A 21,099-nucleotide genomic window follows, 5' to 3' on the forward strand; every position below is an offset into this window, starting at 1 on the left:
GACAAGGTTGTGCTGGTTGTAGGAGACAAGGTTGTGCTGGTTGTAGGGGCAGAGATTGTGCTGGTTGTAGGGGCAGAGGTTGTGCTGGTTGTAGTAGCAGAGGTTGTGCTGGTTGTAGTAGCAGAGGTTGTGCTGGTGGTAGAGGCAGAGATTGTGCTGGTTGTAGGGGCTGAGGTTCTTCTGGGTGTAGGCACAGAGGTCATGCTGGTTGTAGGGGCAGAGGTTGTGCTGGTTGTTGGGGCCGAGATTGTGCTGGTTGTAGGGGCAGAGGTTGTGCTGGTTGTAGAAGCAGAGGTTGTACTGGTGGTGGGAACAGGGCTGGGAGTAGTTCCAGGAACAGAAGTTGTACTGGTTGTAGGAACAGAAGTTGTGCTGGTTGTAGGAACAGAGCTGGTGCTGGTTGTAGAAGCAGAGGTTGTGCTGGTGGTAGGAACAGGGCTGGGAGTAGTTCCAGGACCAGAGATTCTGCTGATTGTAGTGGCAGAGGTTGTGCTGCTTATAGGGGCAGAGGTTGTGCTGGCTGTAGGAGCAGAGGTTGTGCTGGTGGTGGGAATGGGGCTAATAGTAGTTCCAGGACCGGAGGTTGTGCTGCTTGTAGGAGCAGAGCTGGTGCTGGTTGTAGGGGCAGAGGTTGTGCTGGTGGTAGGAACAGGGCTGGGAGTAGTTTCAGGACTAGAGGTTGTGCTGGTTGTGGTGGCAGAGGTTGTGCTGCTTGTAGGGGCAGAGGTTGTTCTGGTTGTCAGGGCAGAGGTTGTTGTGCTGGTGGGGGGAACAGGGCTTGGGGTAGTTCCAGGACCAGAAGTTGTGCTGGTTGTAGGAGCCGAGGTTGTGCTGGCCTGTGGAGTGGAGGTTGTGCTGCTTGTAGGGGCAGAGGTTGTGCCAGTTGTAGTAGCAGAGGTTGTGCTGATCATAGGAGCTGAGGTTGTGCTGGTTGTAGGAGCAGAGATTGTGCTGGTGGTAGGAACAGGGCTGGGAGTAGTTCCAGGACCAGAGGTTGTGCTGGTTGTAGAGGCAGAGGTTGTTCTGGTTGTAGGAGCAGAGGTTGTGCTGGTGGTGGGAACAGGGCTGGGAGTAGTTCCAGGACCAGAAGTTGTGCTCTTTGTAGGAGCAGAGATTGTGCTTGTTATAGCAGCAGAGGTTGTGCTGGTGGTAGGAACAGGGCTGGGAGTAGTTTCAGGACCAGAGATTGTGCTGGTTGTTGGGGCAGAGGTTATGCTGGTTGTTGGGGCAGAGGTTGTTCTGGCTGTAGGAGCAGAGGTTGTGCTGGTTGTATGGGCATAGGTTGTACTGGTCTGTGGAGTGGAGGTTGTGCTGGTTGTCACCAAAGTGGTTGTCCTGGATTTCTGCCAAGAGGAGGTGCTCTGAGTTGGGCTGGTGGTTCTCCCACTTGGGGTGCTAGGAGCTGTCACAGTTGTGGAGGTCACCGGGCAGCCTCTGGGGGTCTTGCGGCAGAGCACGTGCACCTCATAGTTGAGGCACATCTTGAAGGGTCCCTGCTGGTCCTGGTTGCGGCACACCAGGCCCTCTTTGCGGCTGCACTGCACCACCTGGCCCAGGTGTTCGATGCTCACCTCCGGGTGGCTCTCGGCTCAGCACTGGAGCCTGATCTCCTCGGGTCGGCAGCACATTTTTTCCCCACTCCTGATGATGTTGTTGTAGGTTTCCTTGTCCCCACCATGGGGTCCAGGGGACAGGAAGTCCACATCGAACCACTTTGTCCAGGTGCACCGGGGATGACAGTCTCTGGAGACTGGTCTGGTGTGGGTGCCCTGTGTGACGCTGGTTGCTGTGGTCCTGCCCCTGGAGGTGGCTGTGGGTTGCCCTGTGGAGGCCGAGGGCATGTGTCTGGTGAAGGTGGTCAGGGTCTGAGCTCCGGTTGGGTGTGGAGTCGGCTGTGTCGTTGCGACGGTCTTTGGCGGTCTGGTGCCGTCTCTGCACACGTTCACCGTCTCACAACACTGGATGCGGATCTCATAGTTGTAGCAGATGGGTGGGAGCTGGTTCTTGTTCAGGCAAATCAGCCCCTCTGTGCGGCTACAGATGACGTCCTACCCCAGGTCTGCCAACGGCGTGTTGGGGAAGCTCTCTGCCCGGCACTGCACGCTTCGAGGACTTTCACAGAATGTGTATCCTTCGTCTCTCAAATTTTGAAATGTGTCAAAATCTCCGCCATTTATTCCGGGAGTAGGGTAGCTGCCATCGATCCACTCGGTCCAGGTGCAAAGCTTCTGTAGGCAGGAGGATGTGCTGGGCTCGGTGGGGGTGGGCTTCCTGGAGACCACGGAGGTCCCCGGGGCCGTGGTCGACATGGATAATGTTGATGTTGCCAGCACTGGCGGAGGGCTGGGAGTTGAGAAAGTTTTTTTTGACAGATGTAGCGGTACCTGGGGCAGGTGTTGTCCTGGCTGTAGAGACAGCCACGGGGCCAGGTGTGCTACTCAGGGCTGAGGAGGCTGAGGCCCGGGTTTCAGTGGTCTTGGAGGTTGTTGGAGGAGTGGTCTGGGCTGGACTGCTAGAGGTGGAGCAGGCTAGGGGCGTGCAGCACAGGACCCTGATCTGGTAGTTGTAGCAGAGCCCCGATGCCTGCTCCCTGTTACGACAGGTCAGCCCCACGTCCGGGCTGCACTGCACACGCTGCCCCAGGACTCGGAGCAGCACTCAGGGGGCGTCCTCAGCTCAGCACTCCACCGACCTGGGTGATTCGCACACCCGGTACCCATGGGCGTGGAGGTTCTCCAGTGTGTTGAAGTCACCGCTGTCCTTGCCCGGTCCAGGGCGGCTGAGGTCCATCCATGGCGACCAAAGGCACTTTTCCCCACAGACCGGCGGCAGCGAGGCGGAGGCTGTGGGCGGCCTTGTCCTGGGAGAAGTGCCTGCTGTGGTGGGCCAGGCGCTGCTCGGAGGGTCTGTGTGCGCGCTGCTCGGGCCAGGGCTGGGGGCGTGCCTGGAGCTCATGACTCTAGGTAGAAGAGAAGGCAGCTGAGCATGAGGGGCCGGCACTTGGGGGCCGACCCCGCCCCTCCCTGCAGCCCTGTCAGCGGTCTGGGGCTGTGCCAGTGGGCCTGTCTGCCTGTCCCCACCCACGGTCCCTGCTCAGAACCCACATGAGCGGCACAGGTGCTGAAGAGCCAGGTGAACTGACTTGAATTTTAGGGAAGTGGCTCCCAGGCCATGCCCTGAGCAGGGTCCACACATCTGTGTCCCAGAACACCAGAGTTCCAGAGCTTTCTACTCTCAGAGAAGCTCAGATGATGCCTTGGGCCCTGAGACATCCCCCAGGAGAGGGCGAGGACACGGGGGTACCTGAGCCCTGAGCAGTGTGAGGCAAGTGGCAGCCGTGCATCCCCGGGGCCAGCCTGGGCTGCCAGACCCCTGACACCCCCATGAGGCCAGGCCCGGGGACTGCTGAGGGCAGGACTTGGACGCCAGGCCTGCCGGGGTGACTTGGAGGCCAGGCCCTCCCCACTGCAGGTGGCTGGTGGGGAAACAGCAGGTAATCCCTGAGCCCGACTCCCTGCTCCTCGGTCCCTTCCTGATCCTCAGGGGCTGCCGCCCATGCCCAGAGCTGCTGTGACCTCAGCATCCAGCAAGGGCAGCTGTGCCAGGCAGTGGGAGGGGCTCACCCCGGGGCTCCTCGGCCGCATTTGCCTTACCGAGCGGGGGTGTGGAGAAGGAGAAGGTGGTTGGGGGGACGGGGGTGGTGGGGCTGCAGGGGTAGACTGTCCTCTCAATGGTGCCATTGGCCCCGCAGCGGGCGGAGATGCAGCCACCCGTGCGGTCCGTCGTGTGGTAGATGACGTCCCCTGGGTGGAAGTGCCATCCATCGTAGGTGCAGACACAGGCTGTGGGGACAGAAGGGCCAGGCCCATCAGAGGCTGGGCGCAGACAGAGAACCCCAGACTCCAGCCCCAGGGGCTGTGGGCTGCTCACCCTCAGCTTTGTAGGTGCACTCCACGCCGCACTCGGTACAGAGGCTGGAGACAAGGAGGAAGGGCAGGCCGATGCGTAGGGGCAGCCGTGTGCCTTCCACGGGTATCCCATGCTACCAATGGTGGGCAGGGAGCAGCTCTGACAGGGGTGGAGTTCCCTGGGCACTGCATTGTACCCCCGGACTGGGGGACAGGAGGCTGGCCCCACCTGGGTCCCAGCAGTTGTCTCTCCAGGGTCAGCCCAAGGTCCCTCCCTCATGGGGCCCCTCCAGTCAGGTGCCGGGGGAGGTGGGTGCCAGAGTGGAGCCATTACTTTCCAGGGGTGATTTTAACAGGGACCCTGGGGCTCCATCTCGGCCCAGCTTTCCCCTGCCGCCCCATGAGCCCCTCGAGCCTGCTCCCCAGAGGTTGTGCTGGTTTTCTGCCCAGAGGAGTCCTACACCCAGTCCCGCCTCTGTGACTCAGGACATGGGGGTGCTGGTCCCTGAGAAGCTTATGTCATAGACACCTGGGCCAGGACAGGACCCACAGCTTCAACTCCAGTAACGGGGAGGTCCCCAGCCCTGCCGCTCCCAGCCCCACCCAAAGCCCAGGCCGTGGCCAAATTCCCCTGCATGCTGCAGGCTCCACATTCCTCCCCCCAAAGGACTCACCAGGACTGGCAGTTCTTGTCCGAAGGCACCACTGCGCCTGGCTGGTAGGACTTCCCATGGACGTGGCACCGTGGTGGCAGAGGCGGGGTCGGGCAGGTAGCCACACACTGCATCTTGTCCTCATCAAAGATGGGAGCCTCTGGCCGGGCGCGGTGGCTCACCCCTGTAATCCCAGCACTTTGGAAGGCCGAGGCGGGCGGATCACGAGGTCAGGAGATCGAGACCATCCTGCCTAACACAGTGAAACCCTGTCTCTACTAAAAATACAAAAAAATTAGCCGGGCGCGATGGCGGGCGCCTGTAGTCCCAGCTATTCGGGAGGCTGAGGCAGGAGAATGGTGTGAACCCGGGAGGCGGAGCTTGTAGTGAGCAGACATCGAGCCACTGCACTCCAGCCTGGGCGACAGAGCCAGACTCCATCTCCAAAAAAACAAAAACAAAAACAAAAACAACAAAAAAAAAAGATGGGAGCCTCTGGTGGGCACTTGGGGTAGCAGCCTGCGGGCCAGAGAGGCCAGAGTCACAACCAGACCAAGTGTCGTCCTCCTCGCTCCAGAGGGCTCCGCCCAGCCCCCAAGCAATGGGCCTTGTGGACAGCACCGGAATGTGCTGGAAGCTGGGGCCACAGAGGCTCCTCGAGGCATCAGGAGAAGGCCACAGGCGGCGGAGCCCAGGCCACCCCTCCCGGCCGGCCCCAGCCCACCTTCCAGGCCCCGGACGTCCCGCAGGCAGTCTCCGCGGGGGTTCTGGCAGGTCCGCAGGCAGGGTGCCCCACAGGGCTGGTAGTGCCACTCGCACTGGCCTTCAGGGTTGTAGTAGTCGCAGAACAGAGCTGCAGGGAGGAAGGAACAGAACAGAGCTGCAGGCTCGGTGGGGCCCCAGGCACTCACTTGCAGAGGCCCCGCACCCCAGGGCTGCTCTAAAGCCGCTTCCCTCCCCTGCACCTCCTGACCATCGCAAGATGGGGACAGGGGAGGGTGGGCCAGATCGGGACCCCCCAATTATCAGGGTGCCACGGAGGCTGCCACTAGAGTGGCACTAGTGCTCTCCAGTCAGAGCAGCTCCAGCAGTGCCCATTCCCGGCAAGGCTCTGAGTGGGCTAGAGCTGGGCAGCTCTGCTGACCCCTCTGCCCAGAACATTCTACCATGCCGGCGACCCCTCCTTCAGCCACGCCCTCCTCTCGAGCTGGGCAGCTCTGCTGACCCCTCTGCCCAGCACGTTCTACCATGCCAGCGACCCCTCCGTCAGCCATGCCCTCCTCTCTGGGCCCAGGTGTTTCTGTTTATTTGGAAACCTTCCCCACCCCACCCCCACCCCCACGCATCAGCGGCGAGTGTGGTGGGGCACACCCTGCTGGTGCTTCCTGTTCTGCCCCAGGCACCCACTCGCACTCACGGCAGATGCTCGGGGTCCGCCAGGACACACACAGGCCCACTTCATGACAGGCCTGGGCATAGGCGGCTACGGCCGTGCAGAAACACTCGCAGTCACCCCCTGAGTCGCAGGCACACGCGTCGTTCACACAGGCCTCATAGTACCTGGCCAGCTCCACCTGAGGGAGATGGGGCTTTAGGTTCCAGGGACCCCCCACCCACCCCGCGGGCTCTTGGGGACCGGGCCCATGCTGGCACATTGATCGGGGCCGAATTCCAGTGGAGCTCAGGGAGGGCGAATGCCCATCCCCAAGTGGCCGGCTGGGCCCATCTGGATATCCACAGGTCCCAGGGCTTCCTCGGCAGCCCTCGGGGTTAACACCCCCCAGGACCCCGAAACCACAGCTGACAGGTGTCAGAGCTGGAAGCCCAGCCCCTCTAGGCGAGGCCACACCAGCGCCAGTCCCAGCAGTCCACACCCTTGGTTGGCAGCTGTCCCCCAGCCCCCATTCCCTTCTCCCTTCTGGCGCCTCCTTGGGTCACCATGACCCCCTTGGGCCCAGAGAAACGCCCCCCCGGCCAGTGTACGTGTGCGTGGCAGGCGGCGAAGGTGGGGCCGTGGAGGATGCTGCACTGCTTCTGGGCCCAGGACTTGCGGAAGGGGTTGGCTGTGCAGGGGTCCTTTGGCTCCAGGGCGTCTGGGCAGGAAGGGGAGAGCTTCCAGCTGTTCCCGAACTCCAGCATGTCCCCCACCACGGACCGGCTCCGTGTGGCAAAGTCATTGACGGCGATGTTGTCGAAGTTCCCACACAGGCCACAGATCCTGCCCTGCAGAGGCACCAGGAGAGGTGGAGGTGGGTGCAGCAAACCCAGAAGGCCAGAGCCCCCGTGCCCCGCAGCCACCTCCCCCCAACCCAGGGCCCCCTGCCCCGTGGCGGCCTCCTCCTACCCAGAGTCACCCTGCCCCGCAGCCGCCTCCCCCCACCCAGGGCCCCCCTGCCCCCTGGCCGCCTCCCCCGACCCAGGGCCCCCCTGCCCCGAGGCCACCTCCTCCTACCCAGGGTCACCCTGCCCTGTAGTCGCCTCCTCCCACCCAGGTGGCCAACAGTGACCACAGGTGCTGCTTCCTCCTTCCCACCTCCAGCTACACCTGGGGAGGCCCCGGGCAGTGCAGCTGAGCACCGAGGGCTGGGGCCAGACGCAAGCCCCTCCTGGAGAAAAAGGAGCTGACGTGGCCTCGAAGGACCCGCCTAAGTCCTGACCCCGGCGCCTGTGCATGGCACCTCACTGGGAGATGGGGTCTTGCAGATTGAGGTAATGAGTGGGTCCTGAATCCAATGCCTGGTGTCCTTATAAAAGATGGAAACTTAGATCCAGTCACAGGGAGGAGGCCGCGTGAAGACGGGGCGGCAATCCAAGCCAAGGCGATCCAGCCAAGGAGCGCTGGGGTCCCCAGCAGATGCAAGGGGCCAAAAGGAGCCCCCAGAGCCTTCTGAAAGAGCTCGGCCCTGTGGATGCCCTGCTGGACTTCCAGTGTCCAGGCTGCGGGCAAATCCGCCAGGGTGCGGGCCTTTGCTCTGGCCCCAGAACACTGACACCCAGCCAAGGAGTCTCCTGACCGCTGCCCTTGCCAAGGCTCCGTCACCCCCACTTCCCTCCCCGCTTCCATCTCTGTGTCTCTGTGCCTCTCGTCTCTGCCCACCTGTTCCACGCACCCCACCTCCAGGTTTCCAGCTGGCCCTGGCCTGGACGAGGGGCGTGGTCTCACCTTGAACTCAGGGGCTGAGGTTGATGAAGACGCTGGTCTTCTTGTCCCACAGCAGCACCAGGCCGATGTCGGTGTCCACCACCAGGTAGATACCCATCTGCCGGATGGTGTATGGCACCTCCTGGCTCTCATCCGTCCCGATCACCTCCACCTTCCCATGGCTCAGCTTCAGCTCGGAACCCTGCACAGCAAGGGGTCGCTCAGGGCCCCTAGCGAGAACCCCAGCCCACCTGGCCAGATGCTGCCATGGGAGCCTCCCGCAGGGCACGCGACCGCCTGGCCTCGCTCACCCCCAGGAAGATCTTGATGGCCTTGGAGCAGGTGGTCCCCGTGGTGCCGCAGGGGACATTCTCAGTGACGACACGGAAGGAGTCCTGGGCGCTGTCTGTCCCGCCACAGTGGTTCTGGGGAAGCAGAGGCCGTCAAGGACCAGGCAGGCCCTGCCCTTCTTCCCGCAAGAAGGATGAGGCAGGGACAATTTGTGTGCACCCTGGGGCAGCCGCAGAGAGGCAGTGAGCAGCTGCGGGCCACGGGGGACGCTGTGAGGACCCCAAGCACGCCGGCTCACCTGCACCAGCGTGTACTTGCAGTTTCCGTTGAAGCTGTAGCTCTGCCCGTTGAAGGTGAGGTAGTGGCCCTCCCCGTACACGGCACAGGTGGCCAAGCAGGGGTCATCTGTGCACCGCCACATCCTGCTGTCACAGGTGCTGGGGGACATCTGGGGGTCAGGCTAGAGCACACACAGGGGTGCTGCCTGGCTGGGTGCAGCCTTCCTACCCCCAGGGGGACCTGGCACCACAGACACGTGCCCACTGGGCCTCCCTGGCTGGGGCTGCTGGTGGCGTCCAGCCCTGAGTCTGTGCCTTGTGTTTTCCCGGGACCCCTGTGCTGGGGGCTCACCTGTCTTTAAGGAGGGCCTCTGGTTTCCTGGACCTGACACCCCCCATGGGCTTTCAGGCCCCGGCATACCAGGTGTTGCAGCCCACCCGGATGGTCTGGCCGGCCTGGTAGCTGGCCTCGTTGTGCACACAGAGGCAGTCCTCCGCAGTGATGCAGCCGCCCTCGCCATCCGCCACCAGCCCGTCGGGGCACACGCAGCCAGGCACACACTGGGGGCTGTACTGCAGGGCCAGCAGACACCACTGAGTGATGAGGCAGGGCACGGGGCCTGCCAGGTCCTCCCAGGGACAGCTCACCCGCACCACAGCGGAGGGACCACAGGACCAGGGAGTCCAGGAGCGCATGGGCAGGGGTCCTCCGGGATGTGGGGCAGCCCATGGCCTCATGTGTCGGAGGCTCACCGCTGCCCACCCTGGGGGCAGGCACCCTTAGCAGGCAGGGGCGGATGGAGGGTCTGTCACTGGGGAGTCCTCAGGGGCTTACACAGGTCATGTCCAGGGTGTGGCAGCTCTTCTGACAGCCAGCCCCTGCATCCCCCGGTGTGGCATTGCGGCAGTCGAAGAACACCATGGGTGCAGCACACACTGGGGAGGGAGGGGCCGTCAGGGGGCCCAGCCACAGGCTGCTGCAGCACCTCAACCGTGTGTTCAGGGAGGATGTGTCTGTGCCGTGTGCATGTGCATGAGTGGGTGTGTGTGCATGAGTGGGGGTGAGTGCATGTGCATGAGTGGGTGTGTGAGCGTGTGCATGAGTGTGTGTGCATGAGTGGGTGTGTGTGCATGAGTGGGTGTGTGAGCATGTGCATGAGTGGGTGTGTGAGTGTGTGCATGAGTATGAGTGTGTGCATGAGTGAGTGTGTGTGCATGAGTGAGTGTGTGCATGAGTATGAGTGTGTGCATGAGTGAGTGTGTGTGCATGAGTGTGTGCATGAGTGGATGTGTGTGCATGAGTGGGTGTGTATGCATGAGTGGGTTTGAGTGCGTGTGTATGAGTGGGTGTGTGTGTTGCATAAGTGGGTGTGTGTGTGCATGAGGGTGTGAGTGCGTGTGCATGAGTGGGTGTGTGAGCATGTGCATGAGTGTGAGCATGAATGGGTGTGTGTGCATGAGTGGGCGTGTGAGCGTGTGCATGAGTGGGCATGAGTGAGTGTGAGTGTCATGTGTGTGCCCACACCCTCCTTTCTTCCCCCTTGCTGCCTAGAGGGCACAAACCATGCCTGACACTGAGCAACTGATCGACAACCACCAGCCCTGTTGACTTGCGGTGGGGCTAACCCTGAAGCCATTTTTCAGGATTTCTTATGGAGATGAGGAAGCTGGGGGCCGCAGTGCCTCCTTTCTGGCACTCACATGAGGTGGGGGCTTGGCCTCCGATGCAGCTCAGCTTCCCATGCGTGCAGGTGCTGTGAGGAGATGGTGGTCAGAGCCTCACCCTGGGCCAGGAGGTGCCAGGGACCCCCTAGTCCACAGCGGGAGCTCTTACCAGACAGCCCCGCTGTCATGCACTGACTCCCCACTGGGGATCATGGAGCCCCTGTGGTAGCAGGGACAGTTGCTGGCCTGCACACACTTGCCCGTGTCGTCCAGAAGGTGCCCTCGGGACAGATGCAGCCATCCACAGGGATGAAGCCAACACCACAGGTGATGTCCCCCTCACTCAGGGAGCGGCAGGTGGGCTGGCAGGTGCTGACATGGTAGTGGTAGGTCATCGACTTGGGGCAAGTGGTCATGGGCTTTGCTGTGGGATGCCAGGAAGAGGGGATTCTCAGGACACACAGCCCGGCGGTGGGCAGCCAGCAGTGAGTGAGCCCAGCCCTCTCAGCTACCCTCCCCTCCCCTCCTTGGCCAGGTCCAAGGCCACACTGACCTGGGCACTCCTTGCCCTCAAGCCCAGCACAGAGGACGGGGGCCCTTAGAGCACCTGTGCACACCGGGGGCCCCCCAAGACCCGCGGCCACCCAGCGAGGGAAAGGGGCTGGGCTTGGCGGGCACTCACTGCAGACGCCGTCCCTCCAGCCGCTGAGCTGCACGCCCTTGGCGGCACAGGCGTGCACATAGGAGGACAGCGCAGCGCATGGGCAGTCCTCGCTCCGCTCACAGTTACAGGTGTCAAACATGCAGTTCTGCGGGGAAGGGGGTCATCGGGGCATCAGAGACCCCAGCCCACACCTGGTGTCCCCCCACGCCCTGCAGGCCACACATCCAGCAGCCAGGGTCCTCCCATCCCAGGTCATCCTGCCTCGACCCCTCCGTGAGTCCTCACAGGCATCCCACCCCCTCAGCAGAATTGCTTGGCATGTCATGGAGCAGAACCACTGTGCAGAGCAGGGGTTACTGGGAGGACCAGGTCCTTCATCTCTGTGACCCAACAGGTCCAGCCATGCCCAGCTTGCCTCAGACACAGCGCATCAGTTCAGCCTTGGCCTAATTCCCATTTGGCCCCTGGGGCCAGGTGGGCAACAAACCCCTAAAGTTTAGCCCCTGGGCCTAGTGTAGTGCTGGAGGTGCAAGAAAAATGCCATAAACATGGTTAATGAATGAGTGAAGGAATGAATGAGGAAATAAGTGAGTGAGTGGATGAGTGAGTGAGTGGATGAGTAGGTGAAGGAATTAGTGAGTAAATGAGTGAATGAGTGAGTGGGTGAAGGAATTAGTGAGTAAATGAGTGAATGAGTGAGTGAAGGAATTAATGAGGGAATGAGTGAGTGGATGAGTGAGTGAATGAGTAAGTGAAGGAATTAGTGAGTGAGTAAATGAGTGAAGAAATTCGTGAATGAGTGAGTAAATGAGTGAGCGGATAGGTGAATAAGTAGATGAGTAGGTGAAGGAATTAGTGTGTGGGTAAATGAGTGAATGAGTCAGTGAAGAAACAAGTGAATGAATGAGTGAGTGAGTGAAAGGGCGAGTGGGTGAGTGAGTGAACGAGTAAGTGAATGAGTGAGTGAATGGGTGAGTGAGTGGAGAGGCGAACGGGTGAACAGGTGAGTGAGTGGGTGAATGGGTGGGTGAGTGAATGGGTGAGTGGGTGAGTGAGTGAATGGGTGAGTGGGTAAATGGGTAATGGGTGAGTGAGTGGGTGAGTGAATGGGTGAACGGGTGAGTGAGTAGGTGAATGGGTGAGTGGTAAATGTGTGAATGAGTGAATGGGTGGGTGGGGATGTGGGGAATGGAGCTGGACAGACAGACTGGCTTCCAGCCCCTGGTGCCCATCACAGCCTAGAAAGGTTAGTCCTGCCTGCTGAGCCCCCCAGTGCCCTCCCAGCCCTCCTGGAGGCAGCCTTGAGGCTCAGTGGCTGGAGCCACAACGGGCCAAGAGGTGGCAGATGTTACCGAGTAGTAGGTGCCTGGCTTCACGGCAGCATGGCACCGGCTGAAGGGGCCATCAGCGTCGGTCAGCTGCGAGCACCAGCGCTGAGCATACTTCTCTGTGGACAGAGGAGGGATAGGGTTAGGATTAGGATCAGGCAGCACACTCATCCCACCCAGCTTGGCCCCTGGTGTGGGGTTTGGGGCACCAGCTTCTCTGGGCAGTCTGACGTTGGGCCCTTCATCCTGCTACACACTCAGCCCGGTTGGTGCGGCGCCCTCCCCAAGGGAAAGCTCCCCCAAACGCAGGGTACAACATCCAGAGCCGAGGCTTCTCTCGTTTCCTGCATGTCCCAACCAGCCTCTCACAGCTTCTCACAGTGCCGCCTTCCAGGGACGTTAGTGACCACCACTGTGGGCAGACAAACCGAGGCCCTTCTGGCCCCTCCACTGGGCTCAGTGGACCCTGGCTTCCCAGGCTGCAGGAAGGAGGACAGAACCAGCAAGATGGGATCCCACCTCCCCATGGCTGGCGCCCAAGCTCTGAAGGAGAAATGAATGACTGACTGAGTGAGTGAGTGAGTGGGTGGATGAGTGAGTGAGTGAGTGGGTGGGTGAGTGGGTGGATGAGTGAGTGAGTGAGTGGGTGGATGAGTGAGTAGGTGAGTGGGTGAATGGGTGAGTGAGTGAGTGAATGGTTGAGTGGGTGAGTGAGTGGGTGAATGGGTGAGTGAGTGGGTGAGTGGGTGTGGGTGAATGGGTGAGTGAATGGTTGAGTCGGTGAGTGGGTGAGTGAGTGAGTGAATGGGTGAATGAGTGAGTGAGTAGGTGAGTGGGTGAATGGGTGAGTGGGTGAGTGGGTGGGTGAGTGAGTGAATGGGTGAATGGGTGGGTGAGTGGGTGAGTGGGTGAATCCATTCCCCACGTCCCCACCACCCCACCCTGTGCAGGGGTAGGCAGTCAGGGCCGATGTCGACTAACAGAGACTTGCACCCTTTCTTTGACCCTGAAGCAGGTGCGCCATATTCCTGAAGCTCCACATAAGCCGGGGTAGGCGCCCACCATGAGCCTGTCCTTGGGCGCCTTCGTGAGCCACCCCACCTGGCTCACAGGCACACACAGGGCCGGCCTTGCTGCCTGCAGCACCAAATGGAAGCAGGTGAACCAATGCCAGGCAGCCAGCACAGAGGCGAGCCGTGGACACACGTACCATTCTCCATGCTCAGGGAGCAGGGGTCCTCGAAGCTGTTCCTGATGTTGGGGCAGGCAGCCTGGGTCTTGAAGGTGTTGAAGAAGGCCGCGGCCATGGCCTCCACCACCCCACTGAGGGTCCAGAAGTCATCGGCCTGGATGCTGTTGAAGTTCCCACAGAGACCTGGGGGTGAGTTAGGCAGGTTGAGGACCATGTGCCCCGGCCAGAGTGGGTGGGCTCCAGCCCCGAAGGCAGCCCTCTTACCGCAGGTCTGCCCGCAGAGCTTGGGCGCCAGCCGCACGAACAGCTGCATGGTGGGCACCAGCTGCAGGTTCAGCTGCAGGCCCAGGCTGGTCTGGGCGATGATGAAGGTTGAAGGTCTGAAGATGGTCACTGGCTGGGGACAGAAAGGACAAGGGTTTTGCTGGGGGGTGTGGGGCGGGACCCCAGGCAGCCCCAGGGTGGGGAGGAGGCCACCGCCCTCACCTGCAGAGATGGGCAGGTGGGTGTAGATCTGGTTCAGGAACACTTCCCCGCTGGCCTTGATCACCACCACCTGAGGGCAGCCAGACAGACGTGTGAGCGCGGGGCAGGCTTGCGGCACCTCAGCCCCACGGAGGCTGTGAAATGTGCCTACAGGTGCCTGGGAGGCCTTTCCCTGTGGCTGCAGGTCCTACAAGGTGGCCTTGTGCTTGCCCTGATTTTCTGAATTTTCTGTGAGGACCATGCTTTTTATTCTTCAGTAAAAACCAAAGTTATTAACTAAACATAAATTGACTCCAGTGGAGAAGCCATGCTGGCCGCAGATGCGCCGAGTCCCTCCTTCCTGGGGCCCCTCAGGTCAGGTATGGCGGCCCGGGTGGCCTGGCCCTGAGCTGCTCCCTTTACGGACAGTCACGTGGACCCATAGGTAATGGACACAGCCAGTGTTGCTGGAGGGTCCCCACCTCTCGCTGTTCATGCCAGGGATGAAGGGCTTGGGCAGAGGTGACTTGCAGAAGAGACAGGCCCCTCCCCCTTCCCAGGGTTTGCCCTGCCAGGCTCCACTCACCTTCTGCGCCCCGTCCAGGCTCAGTGTCACGCTCTTCAGGCAGGTCTCGCTGTCCGTCAGCCCACACCTGCGCAGCTCAGCCAGTACAGTGAAGGCACTGCTGTCACAGGGCTGCGGAACAGGACACACCAGGGGTCCTCACACTCCATCCAACGCCCAGCCCGCCTGGCCCTGCCCCTCCACCCAGCTGTGCTCCTCTCTCTCACTAGAAACCCCCACTCCACCATCCCAGTCCCCGAGAGGGAGATGTGCTAGGAGGCCCCCAGGTGTGGACACCCAGGCACACAGAGAAATCTGCATGCACCCTGGGGAGGCCACACTCTGCAACGCCAACTACAGGACCCTCTGGGAAAGACAGCACTCAGAAGGTGCAAATGCCAGCAGCTGCCAGGGGCTGGGCGAGAGAGGGGTGAGGAGGCCAAGCTCCAAGGGGTTTGAGGGCAGTGGAACCGTCTGCGTGAAACTGCCTGGCAGGAACAAGACACTGCACATCTGTCCTAACCTGTGGAATTTCATCACCACGAGGGGCCCCATTGTCAACCATGACCTGGGAGGTGAGGGTGCCAGTGCAGCCTCCACCCCAGTGCAGGGTCTCATCTTGGGGAGACTGTGTGTTGGGTGCAGGGTCTCATTGTGGGGAGACTGTGTGTTGGGTACAGGGTCTCATCCTGGGGAGACTGTGTATTGGGTGCAGGGTCTCATCATAGGGAGACTGTGTGTTGGGTACAGGGTCTCATCTGGGAGAGACTGTGTTGGGCACAGGGTCTCATCTGGGAAAGACTATGTATTGGGTGCAGGGTCTCATCGTGGAGAGACTGTGTGTTGGGTGCAGTCTCATCTGGGAGAGACAGTGTGTGGGTGTGGGGTCTCATCTGGGAGACTATGTGCTGAGTGCAGGGTCTCATCTGGGAGACTGTGTGTTGGGTGCAGGGTCTCATCTGGGAGACTGTGTGTTGGGTGCGGGGTCTCATCTGGGAGAGACTGTGTATTGGGTGCGGGATCTCATTAGGGGAGACTGTGTGTTGGGGCAGGAGTACTTTGTGCTCAATTTCTTTGTAAACCTAACTATTCTCAACAGTAAAGTCTGTTAAATAAACAGCCCAAGGTGCAGAGGGCCCAGTGCTGGGTGGGGCCCAGTGCTGGGTGGGTGCTGGAGGCTCTGATCTTCAGCCTTCGTGGCCCTGTGAGGACTAGCACTGGGGAGCTGGAGTGCTTCCTTGAGGGCTCACCATTGGGGACCCCCAAGGGTCACCCTAGGGGCAGCAATGACATGCAGCCGAGCTGGGGGAGCCTGTGGGAGGCTGGCCGTGGGCCCCCTCTGTCCGGCGAGCCCCCCAGGCAGCGAGGCCGTACCTTGGTCAGCACATAGCTGCAGTCCCCGTGCACCGTGTATTGCCTCTTGTCAAACGTCGACAAGTGGGCACCTCCAAGCACAGAGCAGGTACCTGGGCACGGAACCTCCTGGCAGCTCCACCGGCCTCCAGAGCAGGTGCTGAGAGCAAGAGACGGTGCCACATGGGTGCCGGACCCAGGAGACCAGCCTCCAATCTCCATGTCTGGAGGCTGACTGGGTCTCACCCAGGCCTGCCTACACTGCAGCCCAGACGAGGGCAGCTGCCAGCCTGGGTCGCAGGCCCCAGCGGGTCTGTCCCATAGCATAACCTGGGGGCCTGGAGGGGGGCCAGGACCTACCAGTTGGCGCAGTCTGTGGAGTAGGTGGCCCCCGGGGCATAGGCGGCCCCATTGTAGACACAGGCACACTTTGACGCAGGGACACAGCCAGTCTGGCCGATGTCGTCAAGCACCATCCCTGCAGGGGTCAGGCAGGCCTATGATGGGCGCCTGCTGTGTCCATGTGGTGGGTGTTGCAGGGGAACAACATGGCGGCCCTACAGTGAGCTGGGGCCTCAGCCAGCCTCAGGGGCCTGGGACAGGGGCTTCAGCCAGCCTCAGGGGCCCGGGACACCTCAGGCCAGGGGCATCAGCCAGCCTCAGGGGCCCAGGACAGGGTCCTCACCCAGCCTCAGGGGCCTGGGACACCTTGGGACAGGGGCCTCAGCCAGCCTCAGGGGGCCAGGACAGGGGCCTCAGCCAGCCTCAGGGGCCGGGACACTAGGACTGGGGTCCTTCTTTGGAGGCTTGGCCATGGGAGCACAGCCCCCTACTTCCCGGGGTGCACCTGTGTTTCCCGGGGGGGGGAGCCTTAACCCTCAGGGCAGAAGCAGCCGGCCACACAGTGGTCCTCGCAGGCCCAGGAGTGCTCCTGGTTGGTGCAGGTGTCTGTGCAGGGGGAGCGGCACTCGAGGTACTGCATGTTGTTGGGGCACTTCTGGGCTGCGGGAGGCAGAGAGACGGCTCACGTCCGCCCGCCCCTGCCCTCCCTGCCAGAGGGGTTGGGGGACAGGGGGCTGGGACACTCACGGCAGAGGTCAGGGCCCCGCCAGTCCTGGGGCAGCCCCCCTGCGTGGGCGCACTGCCGGGAGTACTCGGCGAGGGTGTGGCAGACGCAGCTGAGTGGGTCCGTGTCTTCACAGAAGCAGAGGTCTTGCCTGCAGGCCTCCAGGTAGCTGCCGACGTCCACCAGGGCCGCGCAGCCAGAGAACAGCTGGCCGTGCAGGAGCTCCTCGCAGATGCCCTGGGACAAAGGCCACAGCCTGTCTGAGTCCTCGTGGGGGGTCTGGACCGGTTCCCAGGCTCACAACCCCTTCTCCTCAACCTGCCGGGCCCTCTGTTCCCTCCAAGGCTTACAAAGCCAGTGGAGCAGTTCCTCAGGGGTTCAGGGACAGGGTCCTGACACTGCTCCGTGGAGTCGTCCATCTTCTGCAGGTTCCCGAACTCCATGGGTGTCAGCTTGGTGTCTGTGGCAAGCACAGAGGCGGGCTCTGCCTGAAGGTCCCGGTACCTGTCAGCCCAGCACCCGAGCAGCAGAGCCCCCAGGGCCGGGTCCCTGGGGTGGGGTTAGGAGGGCCATCAGTGGCTCCTGCCCCCTCTGGATGCCTGAGTTGTCCCTACTGCACATGCTTGGCCACCCCATGCATGCTGCTGGGACCCTCAGGGGGTCTGGAATGATGGGGAGAAACAGCCCCGGAGGTTGGTGTCTGGGCCACAGGGTGCCGCCAGCTGAGGCCTCAGCTGACCCAGGATCCTGGTCTTCTGCCAGGCTGGCTGGAGCCTGAGCACCTCCCAGTCCACAGAACCCAGCCAACCCAGCACTGGGCCTGCCTCACCAAGGGCTGCTGGACACCCAGGCAGACTCAGTTCCCCACAGAGGGACACCCCATACTCGGGGCTTGTATGGGGCTTCATGGGCCTGGCAGGCGGAGGCGGGGAGTGGGGCCTTGGCTGGTGCAGGTCACATTTGCAAGGCCACTGCCTGGTGGCACAGACTCAAAGACCAAGAAGGAGGCAGGTCTGTCATTTCAGGAGAGGGCGTGCGGTCAGGGGTCACCACCCAGAGCAGCCACACGGAGCAAGGGGCCCAATGGGTGATTTGCTCCCTGCTTGCACCCCTGGGACAGGCCAGCGTTGTGGGATCACATGTGTGCACATGTGTGCTGTGCTGGGAGGGAGGGCAGCTGCATCTGTGCATCTGTGCATGTGTGTGCCCGCAGTGTCGGAGGGTGTGTGTGCACACAACACTGAGCCCCCAGGGGACACTGAGGAAGGGGCTGATGGCGCCGTGGGGCCTTACTGTGGGAGAGGAGCTCACTGACCACGGGCATCCCGTTGAAGTCCCCACAGAGCCCACAGGTCTTGTTGGCGTATTTGGCGTCCAGCTCCAGCTGCAATGGGAGAGACATCAGACACCCATCCCCACCAGGCGCAGATGGACCGATGAGGCTCGAGCCTGAGATTTCCGAAGAGGAGCTGAGGCCCACAGAAGAGACACCCCTGAAAGCAGTCTCCATCCTGGGGGCACAGACCCCGGGACACCACTGGTGTCTGGGCACCTGTCCTTGCCTGCTGTGTGGGGTGGAGTCTGACCCTGAATGGGCCCAGGGCACCTTCTACCCTCTCTGGAAAGGCTGTGGGAGCAGGCTGGCCCTCGAGGGCTGGAGTTGCACACCGGGACACCCCCACCCAGCCTCACCAGCAGGCTGTCATCATGGTTCCACATGAGGACAAGGCCCAGTCTGGCCTCCACCTTGGTGTAGCTACTGCTCTGCTGAATGAGGACTCCAGACTGGCTGAAGGGCAGCAGGACCCTGCGGAGGAAGGCAGGGCTGAGGGGCTGGGAGCACAGTGAGGAGAGACCCCAGGCAGGGCAGATGCCTGTGGTCACAAATGTGACATGGTCATCGTGACCGTGAAGTTGCGTCTGGGATGGGGACATTGACCCCTGGAGTTCTGGGGTCACAAGGAGCTAGGAAGGGGCAGAATAAGAGCCTGGGGATCCCAAGAGGGGCAGGTGGGCCACTTGAGGGATGAGGGAGGGCCCACGTCCAGCTCCGCTCTCAGGGGCTTCCTGAGAAGTCCACATCCCTCCCAAGACTGCGAAGCCTTGTGACCACCCGGAAATGCCATCCCACACACTGCATGGCCCCCACCATCCCAGAGCCCAGACTCACGGGCAGCCGTTGACCAGGACGGAGCCCTTGGTCAGCTGGATGACCACGCTGTCCACCTTCATGAGGATCCTGCTCAGCGTGGGGGCCGCTGACTTCTGGCTGCGACGTAGCTGGACGTTGAAATCCTCGTAGGCGGCGCCGCAGTGCTCGGAGAACACGTAGTTGCAGAGGCCGGGGAAGCGGAAGACGTCACCGTCGAAGGTCTTGTAGTGGAAGTTGCCCCAGGTGCTGCACACCCGCCTGTTGTGCTCCGGGTTGGAGGCTGCGGTGGAAGCAGCGTGGCGTTTAGGGGCGTCGCCCTTGTCCTCGCCCTGCACCCCCTGCCCCTGCCCTGTACCTCCTGCCGCTCCCCAGGGTCCTGCAGGAGGTGCTGCTGCCCTGGACGGGGCACCCAGGGGTCCTTCCTGCGTCTGGGAAGTCCCAGAAACGTGTGCAGGGAGGTGCTGGGCCCTCTGGCTCCAATACCCACCCAGTGGCCACCCGGAAAGCTGGGGCCCCTCTCCACCCGGCACCTCCAGGCCTGAGGGGGGAGCTCAGCAAAGCCATGCCCCTTCCCCACCCAGGCCTCCGGGCTCCACTCATCTCATACCACAGGGATGGTCCTCAGAGACGGGAAGACAGTCACCCCACGGAGCGGGACCCCTGCGGAGACAGGGGCTGGTAGGATGCACGCGCAGCCCCACGTGGGGTGGGGGCTCCGCAGCCAGAGGAGACGTTCCAGAGTCAGCAGGTCCCGGCTCCTGGCTCCGAAGCCGAGTCTGGGTTCTGCTGTGTGTTGGGCCCCCTCCCACCCACCCACCATCTGCACGTTGTGTGCTTGTGGCCACACACCCTGCGTTCGGTGACTTTCTAATTCCTCCTGGCTGTCACCAGGAAGAAGCCTCCAGGGGCTGCCAGCTCTCACACGCCCGTGGGCCTCAGAACCTGAGTCTGCATCAGCAGCTCAAGACAATCTCTTAGGTGCTGAGATTAGGCATGTCTGGCCCAATTTGGAGAAATGCAATCTGAGAGTTTACCCGAAGCCCCCTGCCCTGGCTGCCCTCGCCTGCCCCGCCTCTGCCAGGGCTGCTGGGCCTCCACAGGCTCCCGCTAGCACGAGCCACATGGGGACGGCCGGCGCCAAGGGAGATGCCCCGTGTTGCTGAAGCGTCAGGAGGTGAATGGGGGGACACTGAGGCAGGACCCAGCTCCAGATCCCCTAGGCCACAGCTGAGGGTGGCACGGAGACACCGGGAGAGGGTTCTTCTTGCTCTGAGACTGCCTGGAAGAGGGCCAGAGGCTGGGGACAGGGCTGGGTAAGGGACCTGGTTGGGCCATATGGCCGTCTCGGCAGTGCTGAGGTCCCTGTCCTGCTGTTCCAGGAGCGCCCACCCCCCTCCAATCCCAGGCATTACCCCATGGGGGCACATGGTCACCAGCGGACCCGGGCCCAGGTGTCCCTCAGAAGCAGAGGAAGGGACCTGCTGGCCCAGCAAGGGGCAGTCCAGAGCACAGGACCTGGAGCCTCCCCCATCACCCTCTTAGCCTCAGGCCGGGGGTGAGACGGTTCCCCTGTGGACCTCACCATCACATCCCCGCTCAGAGGCTGACACCCCCGCAGGAGACCCCCATTGAGGCCCAGGCAGGCAACTGAGCTGGTGAACTGGGCACGTGTGGGGTGTGCAAGGGCAGGTGCCTGGGGCTCATGCCCTGACCAGGCCCAGCAGGGGCCATGAGCAGCTGGAGATACGGTGGGCTGGGCGCTGTCGGCTGCCGGGGACAGGTGCAGGGATCCAGGCCGGGAGGGAAAGCCCGAGACCTGAGCTCCTACTTCCCTGCCTCAGGGAATGGCCCAGCCTCAGAGGTCCCCGAAGCCCAGAGATCCCTTCCCAACCCCATGACGGGAAACTGCTCGTTGGTGGCCAGGCCACAGGCAGGGGCTATGCTGCTGGGAGCCATTCATGGCACATGCAGGCTGCCCAAAACCCAGGGCAAAGCCTGAGCTGCCCGAGGCCCACTCAGTACCGCACCACCCAGGACCAGTAGAGCGGCCAGGGGCCAAGCCATACCTGTGTGCTGGGTGCCGGCCAGAGCGAGAGCCAGGGCCCAGAGCGGGGCCAGCTTCCTCCAGCCAACACTCATCGTGTGGACGGCGGGGAAGAGTGCCCTGTCCCTCGGCAGCCTCTGAGGAGGGACCCAAGGTGGCAGAAGCCTTTTGTAGCCCCAGAGCTGGCTCCGGCCCCGTGCTTCACGTGGGTGGGCAGGGCGGGGCCTGTGGTTCCCCCTCACCCAAGTAAACAGTGGGTGCTCACTGCGGGCTGGCCAGCGGTGGGTGGCAGGCGGAGATGGGTGTGTCGGCCGGGTAGAGCCCAGTTTCCGA

The 21,099-nt window shown here is 62.2% G+C and overlaps 1 protein-coding gene across 1 annotated transcript in view; it reads right to left on the bottom strand.

Annotated features, from left to right (window-relative positions):
* The window catches only part of MUC5AC (mucin 5AC, oligomeric mucus/gel-forming), a 35,069-nt gene extending 14,208 nt beyond the window's left edge, over positions 1-20,861 (bottom strand). The window contains 36 exon segments of the mRNA XM_058439714.1: positions 4-540; positions 651-916; positions 1,085-2,366; positions 2,368-2,957; positions 3,654-3,842; positions 3,931-3,974; positions 4,583-4,719; positions 5,055-5,080; positions 5,286-5,414; positions 5,979-6,135; positions 6,545-6,784; positions 7,725-7,736; positions 7,738-7,905; positions 8,015-8,128; positions 8,293-8,431; positions 8,694-8,845; positions 9,108-9,208; positions 9,974-10,026; positions 10,107-10,209; positions 10,212-10,361; positions 10,620-10,746; positions 11,954-12,048; positions 13,140-13,304; positions 13,386-13,514; positions 13,602-13,677; positions 14,173-14,283; positions 15,526-15,664; positions 15,865-15,982; positions 16,381-16,506; positions 16,594-16,807; positions 16,921-17,030; positions 17,864-17,954; positions 18,263-18,377; positions 18,741-19,007; positions 19,328-19,382; positions 20,789-20,861. Coding sequence (XP_058295697.1) covers positions 4-540; positions 651-916; positions 1,085-2,366; positions 2,368-2,957; positions 3,654-3,842; positions 3,931-3,974; positions 4,583-4,719; positions 5,055-5,080; positions 5,286-5,414; positions 5,979-6,135; positions 6,545-6,784; positions 7,725-7,736; positions 7,738-7,905; positions 8,015-8,128; positions 8,293-8,431; positions 8,694-8,845; positions 9,108-9,208; positions 9,974-10,026; positions 10,107-10,209; positions 10,212-10,361; positions 10,620-10,746; positions 11,954-12,048; positions 13,140-13,304; positions 13,386-13,514; positions 13,602-13,677; positions 14,173-14,283; positions 15,526-15,664; positions 15,865-15,982; positions 16,381-16,506; positions 16,594-16,807; positions 16,921-17,030; positions 17,864-17,954; positions 18,263-18,377; positions 18,741-19,007; positions 19,328-19,382; positions 20,789-20,861 — 6,600 coding nt within the window.
* Positions 20,862-21,099: the final 238 nt, after the last annotated feature.

Source organism: Hylobates moloch, unplaced genomic scaffold (assembly GCF_009828535.3).
Source record: "Hylobates moloch isolate HMO894 unplaced genomic scaffold, HMol_V3 SCAFFOLD_5, whole genome shotgun sequence".
In the NCBI taxonomy this organism is placed as follows: Eukaryota; Metazoa; Chordata; class Mammalia; order Primates; family Hylobatidae; genus Hylobates; species Hylobates moloch.